This window comes from Rhipicephalus sanguineus, chromosome 7, assembly GCF_013339695.2.
Source record: "Rhipicephalus sanguineus isolate Rsan-2018 chromosome 7, BIME_Rsan_1.4, whole genome shotgun sequence".
NCBI classification, from domain to species: Eukaryota; Metazoa; Arthropoda; class Arachnida; order Ixodida; family Ixodidae; genus Rhipicephalus; species Rhipicephalus sanguineus.
This window is the reverse complement of record NC_051182.1, coordinates 135,105,669-135,118,796: the sequence shown is the minus strand read 5'-3', so window position 1 is coordinate 135,118,796 and position 13,128 is coordinate 135,105,669. Positions and strand designations below refer to the sequence as shown.

Sequence of the window (13,128 nt, the reverse complement as noted above, 5' to 3'; positions counted from 1 at the left end):
CGAGTGGACAACTAGCCCTCATTTAACATCATTGTGCTGCATATTGCTGCAGAGCATCACTTTGCTGGCAACACTACCATGATCGACGGTCATTTGATGTGCCGCTTTCCAGGACCAACATCAAGAGCGTTCTTTTTGTTTTCTCGAAACGAATACAACCAAAAACAATTTGGTGCACATTTTGAGCGTAAGATTTGATTCTTCTTGTGCAAAAGTTGAACATGACTGATTGCAGCATAATTAGATACTTAATTACATGCTAATTACATTAAACTACTGAAACTCACACAAAAACAAGATATTCTCTTTTATGGGATATAATATAGGGTGCTTTGCAATTATGTTGTGCGAGGTTGACGCATTTTCAGACAGTCCATCATAAATCGCGTCTGAAGGGGACAAACGAAAGAAGCAGTCGTGGCTACGAGCTGCACTGACTAGCACTACCAGGTACTAAGTGCACATACCTGTACTATAAAGTGCACAGGAGGACGACCACCACCACAGCTCAATTGGTAGAGCATAGGGCACGTTATCTGAAGGCTGCAGGTTCAGTCCCTGCCGGTGGCAAGTTGTCTTTTTGCTCACTTTAATTTCTTCAGGTTTATGTCGCAATTAATACAAATAATGTTCCCTATACTCTCCTTGGCTTGGTTGTCTGTTGGTTGTCATTATCATTATTAGCATAGGCATGTAAACAGGCCTTTCTGCCACACAACGATAAGCATAATCTTGCATGCTTCACTTGCATTATCACTGCGTGCCTGGCACTTCCCGGTCACAAACAGTGTGTGGCTACCAGCATGACATAGCACTCTTGATAGGAAAGTAGCGGGTGCACGAGTTGAGCAAAGAAGTGCAAGCAGGCCAAATGAAATCGCTGTGTGCCAAAAATACACTCCAAATTCTCCTGTTTGCCTTAAAGGGCCAAATGAAATCGCTGTGTGGCAAAAATACACTCCAAATTCTCCTGTTTGCCTTAAAGGGGCCATGACACAGTCGCCCAAAGATTTGTGGTTTTCGCTGAAAACTAGAAGTAGAGGGTCTATTATGCCTACACAGATTTCAAAAGTGGGCGTAAAGGACTATTTCAGTGCAAAACAAGACCTAGAAGTCGCCGGCTGTAAAGCCCGCCCACCGCCGGCGACCGCCATTTTGCTATAGCGCGTGTGACGTCACGTGCAGCCCGGAACGGAGCCGTCGTCTTCTACCAAAGTTTCAGCCGCTGCAAATGGTTCAATTTCAGTGCCAAGCTGAAGAAAGCTCAAATATCTCGATATCACGCGAAGCTGACCACAAAACAATATCTTTGGCCGGAATAAAGGAGCTTACAAAACAAGCTGCTTGTTACGTCACGGCTCGCGAGTGCACCAATGTTGCCCGACTCTCGGGCCGCTCGCGTGTTTATAAAAATATTCAATTATAAGTTAAGTGCTCGACCAAATGTGCTAAAATTTCGCCAGCTTATTTGTGAATGCACTAGGATTAACCCACATAACACAGATTATGATGGAAAATTGGGTGTCATGGCCCCTTTAAGGTGTACTGGTGCATCACAAAAACTCCCCAAACACACCCCTTTTTTAGAATTAGCGTAAAAGAGCACGCACCTGAAGTCCATACTGGCCGGCGTCGTACTTGTTGTCGCCGTCGAGCGACTCGGTGGCGCAGTAGTCCTGGAAGCTCTCGTGGATGTTCTTCTTACCCTTGACGTTGAGCTGGATGTCGTAGAAGGGCTCCATGCGCCGAGACGCGTAGTCCACGTGCTTGCACTTGATGAACGAGATCATCTTGCCCTCGAAGAGACGAGGGATCGTGCCCTCCACGCAGGTGCCCTTCATCTTGCTCTCCATGTTGTCCAGCAGCTGGGGAAGGCGAAACGTGCGACACATCAGCAACAGGAATGCGCATAACTCGAAAGGATGCCGAAGTGAAACAAGAACGCTGTTTAATGAAACCAAGAGACAATTATAATTGAGGAGAACTTCCTCTTGGCCTAGTTGGTATTGCTTACTGTATGACATTTTGCTGTGAGTAAAGACAACACACACACACAAGGAAGACACGAACATGACAAAGACACAACAAAGACATGGACAGCAGAGAAGAAGAGACACCCAGCGAAACTGCACTGGGCGTGGCTTCTCTGTTGCGAGTGTCTTTTCTCATTTTTGCGCGATCGCATTGAAGCAATGGATTACGAACTAGCCCAGGATGCTGCTCTTAGTAGTGTGATGAATTTGACCTAAATTGAAAATCATTAAGCTTACATTACAATTCAGGTCAAAATCATTACACTACAGCTTAAAAAACAACAAAGAATGTCCCCTATGCTTTCCTTGGCTTAAATCTGTTGGTTTGATTAGTACTACCTGCCATAAGATTGAGAGTGACTGAAATGGCACTCACCACTCGGCAGAGCTCTTGAACGTCGTGCTGCATGAATGAGTCTAAAGTCTCCCACCTGCAGAAGGAAACGAGGCATTAAGTTGGCACTAACTGCCTTCAACTGTAAGCCCTTACACACACAAAAAAACATACAAACAGCTACTGAGGAAAGAGAGAGAAAAAACCCTCGCATCCATGAGCTTAGCAGTGAACTGTCACAGTCGCCAAGGCGGGTGCGCCGAATCCGGTGCTCACCCAAAGGACTTTGTGAGCTTCTTGGTGCCGACGGGTCGATCGGAAAACTGCAGTTCGTAAAACACCCGCTGCAATGCCAGCGCCACGCTCTTGGACGAGTCGTCGCTCTCGGTGGGCATTTGGTAGACAGCCTGCAATGCAGACAGTTCATTCGGACGTTTACTTATTTTCATTCCTTCAAACATTATTATCAGCAAGCAAATGGGTCATACGAAACTCGCAGGGTCCCTTGTGCATTCGCCTAAGGACAATTCGAAGGCATCTTTTTCCTTCTCAATGTATCAATCCTTCACTGCCCCCCTTCCAAAAGCTTTCTGCGCCTAATATGGCTTTGCACTGCCTCCGCGATGAGCCTACCTTTGACCAAGTGATGATGTCATGTCATGACATCATTTGATGCCACGTTATGCAATGTCATGAGATGACATCATGTGATGGCAGGTTATGCAATGTCATGGTGACATCATGTGATGGCAGGTTATGCAATGTCATGGTGACATCATGACGTCAAAAATTTTGCCGATCTGTGAGGTCATGCTGACATCATCATGTAACGATATTTTTAATCACTCTTGTTGACGGCGACTGCCAATTTCCGCGTTTAATGAGGCCCCTAAGGCTTTCACCTTAAAAAAAATTCAAGGGCAGCGAGAACATTTGCTTAGCAGTAAAGTGGGCTAATTTGGGCTAATTAACATATCGATTGCTTCCACGTTCCGTGGACGCACACTAAGGGCACATTCCAACTCGTGTGGACATGTGCCTGTCTCACGTCCCCTAAAGTCTTCCTTGCACAGCTGTCGCATCTCCTCCAAGAACCCTGCTTTCCTGCCAGTTGGCCATGCCAGGGTCGTTGAAGTTGCGCGTTAGTGCAAGAGACAGAGCAAGCGTCCCAACACGGTTACGTGGTTATCCAGGCGAGAGAGGATTTTGGTTTCTCCGTTTGACGACTCAAAATCAACATCACGCACGCTCCACTGAACCGTCTCGGGGACACCTTTTCCGATCCCTCAAATGCGTGGCCACCATAGGAGAGACAGGAATCACATACAACTTACAGGCATGCGTTTCCAGCATTGGCAAATGTTACTAGGGTCTTTCAGCAATGCCGCTTTACCGCACGGAAAGTACGGTAATACCACACCAGCTAAAGATGCGCATGCACAAACTTTACCATATGGAAACTCTTTCCGTATACGGAACAACAATAGCAGATTATTTTAGTTTGTCCGCAAACTTCTTTGCATTAGCAGTTTAACCTATCACAGCAGCCACTAACTTGAGCAGCCTGCACAAGTGGTGCCATCTGGTGGTGAAGTGTGCAAGCAGGCAAGCACGTAATGTAAACAAGAGTGTTCTACTTCACTGTCGGTGCAAATTTTTGGCAGCGATGTAACCCCGAATGAGTAGTATTTAAAACTTTTTAATAATGGGGACACTCGGCAAAACGATTATTTCGTGATCGGCAAGTTGCTATTTTAATCTGCAAAACTCAAATTAGCCGCGATCATCATCATCGTGTTACTGTACGTAAATACGGAATGCAGACACAGAAAGTAACGATACTGTTGGTACGGTATTACTGTAACTTGCTAAAACTTTACACTAACAACTGGTCGAGGCTCGCGTAAACGTCGCTGATGAGGGGTGGGGGTCACGTGCACAAGCCCTGACTGAATGGATCTGAAAAAAATGTACCTTTGTTGCGGAACGCATACGATGTGTCCTGGCATGGCGGGTCGCACTGTTTCATTTGCGCAAGGTGCTGTAACGGCATGCTGCACTGATGGCGCAATTCGCATGGACGGTTTACTGTACTGAAGTAGCAGTAAATGCCTGCTTATCTGGTGCTTACAGTGCTTACTGTTCCCAAAGCAATAGAGATGTTTCACAAGCACACTGAGATATGCTTTCGCACGCAAAAGACATACTTGCACTGACCTTTCGTAACTGGTTCGTAAAGAACAGTGTCTGTAGTAATGAGTTCATGTAGCAGGTGGCGCCCTGGTTCTTGAGGCCCACGTATCCTGTGTGCTTCTTGGAGTCCCAGCTGCAGAGCAAAGCGACAAAGGGACGAGATATCGTTTTGCCACACAAGTGTCGAAGCAGCACACCATGGGTGCACTTCTGAGGATGCTAATTATCGCGATTTTGCAGAAATCGGCATTGGAGGCACACTAGCGACCAAGTAGTTTTGTACGAGTCGCGCAGCATTGGGAATGCTTCCAGACGTACACTTTCCAAGAAATAATGGATGATACCGCTCCAGTGTACAAATTTGATGCTTGCATCTCTCTTGATCAATTTAACAACTACTCTTTCGCAAACAACAGCGCCTGCAGGGCAGTCGTTAGGATGACCCAACCAAAGAAATGGTAATGGTAAGGCCACAAAGTGTCTCCGAAAACGTCACCCTCGGTATCACCTGAACTCCAATCTTGCCAACAGTTACTTGAAGCTTCGAGACAATATTAACCAACTGTAATGTTCAATAATTTCCTGGAAATAGTGCGAGGCCGTCACCAGCTCGGAACTGAACGAGCTGGCCATCATACTTACGCAATGCTGCGGAGAGAAAGACAGAGTTGTTTCAAAGTCATTTCTGCTTGCAAGCTGCAGCAAGTTGTACATTGATGCTTCCTAGCACACAAACATTTCAAATACAGGTAGCTGTGCAGACACGCACATGCTGAACGATCTCGGAACATTCAGATTGCATCTACTGAATGGAAAAGTTGACAATAACTTAAAACTCAGAATGACATTTCTTAGCACCCACCTGAGCCCAGAGCATTAAAATGGCCCTGCAAATACTGGCTGAATGTACTTGCACACTCCCTCACACAAAGCTTGCCTATTTGTAGAAAGAACGTGGGAAATTCAACAGCATCTGGCCCTGCCATGGCTACACTACGCCAGTCAATTCCAACTGCATTTGTACTTTTCCATTTCGGTGCAAGCTGGACAACGCTAAGAAGGTTAGCGCGATTCCTCGCAGAGTTCACATTTTCAACTAAGAAACTTCTTGCATTGGTTGCTCTTGCTAATACAAAAGTTAAAAAAATAAACTCGAATAAAAGAATCTAGAGAACCGTGCGAACTTGCAAGCACTGCGGACACCGACCTGACACCGTGCGAGCATCGGCGCACACCCAGACTCGAGGATGATGGTGTCGTCCACGATGAAGCCTTTCTCTGGGTCCAAGACGTCCTAATTGAAAAGAAAAGAAAAAGTTTCGCACTGAACAGAGTGGCGCCAGGTGCAACCATCAGGCATGCAGCAAGCTTTAAAGGGAAGGCAAAGAATTTTGTGCTAAGAAAACCAACAGAGTAATTATGATGGCTAACTACTGGAAAATCTGCAGCACTTTTTCATGTGCAAAGTGAGCAATAAGAAATGAATGAACGTGATTATACACTAAAGTCTCAAACGCCACTTACGCTCAGCTCAGGTCTCAAACACCGAAGGCCTAAATGCCATTTAGACTCCAGCTAATGTCTCAAACGGCACTGACGTTACAGATAAAGTCTCAAACGCCATTTACGCTCCAGCTAAGGTCTCAAACGCCATTTACGCTCCAGTAAGCCTTGCTGCCATTCACCTTGCATTAGGTGTCTATGCCGTTTACACACCAGTAAGACTCAAACAAGTATGAACGACACTCACACTCCACGTCATGAAGTGGCTGAAACCCCAGTCGTTCTCCTTGCCATAGAAAAGGTGCTGAATCTCTGCAAACACATACACAAAGATTAACGACACAGAACGACTACAATGGCCATTTCAATACAGTACCATGGTAAAGTCAGAAAAAGTATAGACATACTGTATGAACAGTGGCAATACAATGTTTGAGAGCCATCACCAATGGCTTGAACAAGTAAGGACTGCTTAAACTTGCATTTTTATCCTAAGAACATCGAATTTGCGTTAATTCAGCATTTCTATAGCTTTCTGGTCTGACAAAGTGCCACAAGACGTGCTATACGTGCAGACAACTTTTCATGCTATGAAACAGAGGCCAGGGAGCCAAAGCATGCCTTCGGTATATTTGCTCTGATCACATGCAATTTAGTTAACATTTTTGTTTCTCATCACAGCACTTTCATGTAGCGAGTGCTTTCAGACAGCTTTTTCACACAGAGGGCACTTTCACACAGAGCAATTTCACACAGAGAGCAATTTCACAGATAGCACTTACTTCTGACAAAGTTTTCGACGCCCTCCTTCTGACTAATTAGACGCAGCTCGGCAGTGGCGTTGCAGGACCACGTTCTGCAAGGCAACAACAGTGTCGTAAATGTATGCTGCAAATACAGCCGCAAACCAAGAATTTCAGCGATTTGGACACAACGCCACACAGTACTTCTCGTTAGTTTACACAGCAAGAAAGGTCAGAAACACTGGACATCCGCGTAGCCTAAAAGCCTGTGATCAAATAGCGATGATTAAAAACAATGATGTGTGGCTAACAACTGAACTAGTACCTGGATTCCTGATGCAGTAAAATCTTGATTACTTCAACCTTCGAGATTGAACAAACACATTTAACTCCTCAGAATGCAGATGCCGTGCGCCAGACTGAACCATGTCATGCTCAGCAGAACACTACCGGAATCACCCAACCACCACTGCGAATGTTCACATCCAAAATTGTGAACACATGTGCAGTTAACTCCTTGCAGGTGAAGTTTTTGATTTAAAAAACTTGGAAGCTCCCTTAAAGTTTGTCACACTTGGCAGCCCTAATCATATGCGACGTCAGTACTAGATGAAATGTTGGCAACATTACATCTGTAACCAATTCTCTTTTCTGTCAGTCTTTAGTGCATTAAGCCATTTTCATGTTTATCCTGTCATGCGACTACGGCACATGTTTGCAAGAATTCTTTTTTTATTTGCCGCTGTTCTATTAACTGTATTCTTTGCAGTGGCCACCATCTATTGCAGCTGTGGTTCAGATGCGTATTTCCCAGCAGTTTGTCAAGAGCTTGATCCATCAGCTGAAACTGTTATGAATCTGTCCACCACCCCAAATCTATGCAACTGTGCAAGCAGCAACAATGAGAGCGTAAAAAATGACAGGACGTGACACTCTGCAATAACGAGATGCCAATTTTGGCGACAATGGCGAAATTGTAACCCTTAATATTGGCTGTGTATCCAATGCAGAATTGAGCAGACGATATCAAATTTTTCCTTTTCTTTCATTTAAGTGCTGGCGGCTTGGCAGAAGGGCTCAAAAATGCCTACAGAGGGTCACGCCCTCAAACTAATGCACCCAAACAAAGTACGCAACAATAAAATGAACAAAATGACCCATAATGAATCTTTTTCCTTACGGCACACTGTCTTCGCCTTCAGAGGCTTCCCTGCAAGGATGCAAGGGATTCAGTTTTTAAAAAAACCAATAATGGCAGGGCTCGAGACCTTATGGCTGAGCACAGCCAATGCGCTATGAACAGTGTTGTGAATGCAAAGCCGAATGTAAATATGCAGTGGTCCAAACGCTATTCCTTTTCGTCCTTTGCCAGATGTCGTAGCACTTCGTCCTCATGCCATAGGTTGATTGTACAAAACAGAATAAATAGAGTATTTACACTGCAAGGACTGCAAGGACAATCCACAGCTAACATGTACAGGGTGGCTCTTTATGAAAGGGACGGGACAAGCACGCGACTTCTGCTCCACAATGGCTGCTTAGAGTGCTGGCAAGCGGCAGAAAATGGAAGCACATTTCTTCCTGGCATCATCTTTCTATAAGTACTGATAAGTATTGCAAATGATAAGGCAGGTTGTATAAGACAAGATCATCTATTGAAAGGCGAGATAACCAGAGAGCAGACGATGCCGTGCTGCAAGCACCACCCCATGCACATCTGTAAAACAAGCGCGTGTCTGGTTTTCAGCCCGACAATAGACTAAGCCGAGAGAACTGCGCTTTCTCTTGCCGCCACTTGCTGGTGTTTCTAAGAGATGGTTGGTTGGTTTATGGCGTTTTGGACCAAAGCGACTCGGGCTATGAGATGCTGTAGTGAGGGCTCTGGGTAATTCCCAACACGTGCGGACATTTATCGTGCACTGACATCGCACAGTACACGGTATAGCACATCGCTCTATCGAAACGCGACCGCTGTGGCCGGGACTGCACCTGCAAGTGCTGGCGCTCTAAACAGCCCTCACAGAGCACAGGCCCCCGCACTTGCGCATTCCCTTTATTTAGAGGACCACACTGTACGATGCAAGGAACACATTAGGAGACGCCCCCCAACCTCCGACGCAATGATCTTGTGCGTGCAGTGCTTTGCCATTAAGTTACTCGTGATTGGAGTCCCCAATTCCAAACAAGAGTGCATCATTGCAATCCAAGTGCAAGACGGACCAGTCAAGTGTACAGTTACTTATGCAGCCAAATTATATAATGGAACACTTTGCTGCTGTGAAAGGAATGTTATGCAACTAGCAAGCAAAAAAAATCTGCGGCATGATTGCTATGCTCATGCTAAATAAAAAAATCCGCGCATACACACAATTTCAACAGCAACTGAATGAACGTAAAGACAAATTTCCCTTACATAATCTAGAAGAAAACGAAGTACAGATCCAAGCTGTTTGTACAAGCTCTCTTTCCTAATGCATCCTATTGTCAATCACAGCAAAGCTAGCCATACAAGGCTAAATTCATTAAAAATGGCGCAGTGTTGTCTATAGGCTAAGTTACCCGTACAAACTATGAAAAATAATTTTACAAAAGCACTGATTAGGCTACTGGTAAGTGTGACAAAAAATGACACAAATCAAGGCAGTTACACATGGCACTTTTAGATTCAGCATTCTTGAGGCCTCCCTGACCATTTCATCAAAGATTGATGAGCTCAACTGAGCACATTAAAATAAACAAGCCGGGAAAACAGCAACAAGCATGGTCAAACAAACGAGGCAGACAGCCGACAGGCAACACAGTCTGCTGTCTCTGAACCATTCTGCCAAAGCCAGCACTGCAGAACTAGCGCACATTTAAATAGAAACTAACACTTTCAATGAAATTACTCAAGGAACTTTCTATAAACGAGCAATGTTTAGAAAATACGTTTAGGCAAGTTAACTTTTTTTTTTTTTTTTTTTTTTTGCTGGCCACAAACCTGCTCACAAATCGAGCACACAAAAACAAATTGGGTAGCCATAAGGCAACCTGTCGAAGACTCTCAAGTGCACTTATTTTTTTTAAAAGAGGCCCTGCAGTGCTCCATAGAATGCATACCGAGCTACACCGATAGGAGTATCGGGATGTGGAGCATTCACAAATGTGACGGACGTGACTGCGTGACGTTCCATCCGACTCAGGGCTCAAACAAATGCACCATTGGGGATGTCCCCGTCTCGCACCAGTAATCGTCGCCTGGCTTACTCGAGTTTCCTTTGAAGCTCGTCGTTCAGCGCATTCCCATTGGGAATGCTACATCACGCCTATGCCATGCATGGCGTTTTGTGACCTGGGGGTACCGGGTGCTTGACATTAACGCGAGGAAAGAGGACACGGTTATCATTGTGGGTTAAAAAGATGCTCCAAATGTGCCCTTTCCATTTGGAGCGAATAAGAGTAATCAATCTTGTACGCCATTTCTTGTATTAACACCGCGCACCTGGCACTTGCAGGTTATGAAAGGAAGCGCACTGTCAATGTGACATAGCATTCATGACGGGAAAGTGCTGGGCACCGACTCAAACAAGCCAGATGACAGTTATTGTGACAGATAGGCGGCCCAAAGGGTGCGACTGTTTCTTAAAGTGCACATGCTGGCAGGTCCAAATAGACTACACGCTTTTCAACTCCACTACGAGTGGTGTCGTTCTTTGAGAGACAGAACAAGTGCAGCCAGGAGACAACGGGCAGCACAGACAAGTTCCGAGAAGCTGGAAGAATGAACTCACGAAGACTCGGACTCGCCGTTGCACTGTAGAAAGAAGCCGAGGCTCTTCGTCGGCTGTCGGTCGTTGCCTGTGTTGGTACGTGGCATCACCATGATTTTCCTACAGAAAGAACGCACGGAGTAAAGCAGCTTGAAAAATATTTACGAATATCAACTATTAGACTCAAAGCTTTCATTAAACAGGTACACAAATCGTCCATTATGCCAACGTTCCAAATGTTCTAACAACCGTAAAATTTGGTGACCGCGAGATGAGATATGCACCTATGCAAAGGAGTAGGCATCATTTGGAATTAACGGCAAGGTCAATGGGTCAATAAGTGAACACATTACATTTGATTTTAGGCAACAACTGCAAAGCAACATGCCCCAAATCACGACCCTACACGAGACAGCACTTAGGACTGCACACAAGAACACCCTGTACCTATTGGGAACGCCGAGGCTAGCTAGTAGTTTCTGTTAGTAGCTTTCCTCCAAAACGAAAGTTGCATATAACATTAGGTATGAAGAAGAGTGCTTTCCGAGATAGTACCAGCACAACATTTGGGATTTATTTTTAACACGCTGAAAAAATGCTACACACTTCATTATTTCAAAGATGGTTTTACAATTGTGCTTATTAGAGTGTGCATATTAATGAGGACATCACTAAACCTATTACTAACAGCAAAGTATACCCACTCAATGCAACCGTATGCTCTTTCAAAGACAGTGTCCTTGTTTAGGACATGAACGTACATAAAATGACACACACGCCAAACAATGGTGCGTCCAGCGTTCTTTTTGTGGCCTGTTATCCATGTTCGCCCGTGCCTCAATACGCCACTGACGGTGAAGTGGTAACAAACAGCGAATTAGCCTATGAACACTTCAGACCAAATCTGTCCATCCCGAGTAACAGCAGCAAGTCATCCACCTAAGGTGTTTTGTGCATCCAGTGTTTTCCCACGAGTTTACTGCAGATACTATCAAGATGGGACAAGACGAAGCGGGACACACACAGGCATCTGTTCCCATCTTCAAAGGCATCTGCGCTCAACTCCTGGGACATGTACCAACAAAGCCAGAAGTCAGCGCTCGCTAAGTTCAATGTTTCCCACCGAGGACGCCGATTCACCGCAACGGCGACTGCGTTACTCACCAAGGCAAGTTGCGCACATAGGTGGGTGGGCTGAGCAGAGACTCCTTGAGGCGAGAAAACTCGGGGACGACGAAGCGAAACGTAGCCTCCGAACGAGCCTCATCTTCCTCTTCCATCGGCTCCTCCGCGGGCTCCATCGGACGCGTCCCACCCCCCCCACCGCCACCGCCCATTGGGTCGTCGTCTGCGCCGGCCTGCGCCAAGTTGGAGACTGCGTTGAAGGCCGGCTGCTGCCCGTCCGGCGCGGGAACGGGAGCCGGCGGAGGTTGAGGAGCCGCTAAGGGGTCGGCTGCGGCGGCTGTGGGGGAGGCGGCTGCTGCTGGACCGCCGCGTGGTCATCTGCAACGGGAGGGGAGAGAACAGAAGTCACACGAGAACCAATGTTCACTCCAACACTCACAGGGCAGGTAACTCAATTGTTGCCAGAGAAATGAGGTGGTATGATGGACAGGTTGGGACACATCTAAAAAAAAAGCAACCCTAGCACAAGTACAACATTCCGTCTCCCTAGAATGCGCATGATTTTTATCACCTTAAAGTGACTGACACTGGGAAGAACGGCGATTAGATCCTTGTGGAAATGAAGACCGACTTGCAGCAACGGATTTAGGTATCCTTTTCACGATTTGAGTAGGGTTATATTTTTAAACCGTATGATGCCCAGCCTAGCGGAAGAGAATAGTTTTGTTTGCTGTAGGTAGCCCGATGCTTCTTTATATTTAGTGCTCAAACTAGAGTATGTATAATATTACCCACCCCACTATTCTGTGCTACTTACGAGGTAAAAGGAGTTGCCGCAGATAAGTAGCACTGCCTTCGCGGCAACTAGCGGAACATGTAGAGCCACGGTGCATGCATGCCCAGCAAACCCCCTCGGACAAACATGAATCGCTCTCACACTCACCTCGCACTGTTTGCAGCATGTGTTGTGTTAAGACTTCACAGTCGCTACAGATCGAAAAATTCCGATTATAACTGTTTCACTGCACTTTCCGAATTAGCATTACATGATTAGACACTAACCAGTAAGCCTTCCATTGCAAAAAAGAAAGAAAAAAGAAACAGGAGCCATAAAATTGGTTGTCAGTCACTTTAAACCACCTCATCCGGCATCTCTCCCATGTGCAGCGACTTCGCTTGTGATAGATACCCTTTTGGAGCATCACATTTCTTTTGTTGAAGCTTTCGTGCTGTGAACGAGAGGAGCTCGTGACTGTAAGGGCCGAAATTAGATTGTCCCGTCGGTGAAACCATCTTTCTTTAAGTATTATTCCAATGTTCAAACTCGCAGACCAAAGAAACACTGCAAATTTTTATAGGCATCGGCATTTGGCAAAGGTGCACACAAGTCCCTGTTTGCCGATAGCCCTGGCATTGGCAACACTGACGAAGGTGCAGCGAGCCAATGC

The 13,128-nt window shown here is 45.8% G+C and overlaps 1 protein-coding gene across 21 annotated transcripts in view; it reads right to left on the bottom strand.

The window, feature by feature from the left end:
* The window catches only part of LOC119400020 (ubiquitin carboxyl-terminal hydrolase 7), an 85,621-nt gene that overhangs the window by 47,628 nt on the left and 24,865 nt on the right, over positions 1-13,128 (bottom strand). For 6 of the 21 annotated variants that reach the window (XM_049417921.1, XM_049417930.1, XM_049417925.1 and 3 more), the window contains 3 exons: positions 2,644-2,774; positions 2,410-2,464; positions 1,611-1,865 (listed from right to left, as the gene is read on the bottom strand). The exons of 8 other annotated variants lie outside the window; for them this stretch is intronic. In XM_049417921.1, the coding sequence (XP_049273878.1) occupies positions 1,611-1,865; positions 2,410-2,464; positions 2,644-2,774 (441 nt within the window). Of the gene's footprint in view, positions 1-1,610; positions 1,866-2,409; positions 2,465-2,643; positions 2,775-4,584; positions 4,694-13,128 lie in introns of all 21 variants that reach the window. 7 more of the 21 variants (XM_049417918.1, XM_049417934.1, XM_049417936.1 and 4 more) reach the window with 3 other exon arrangements.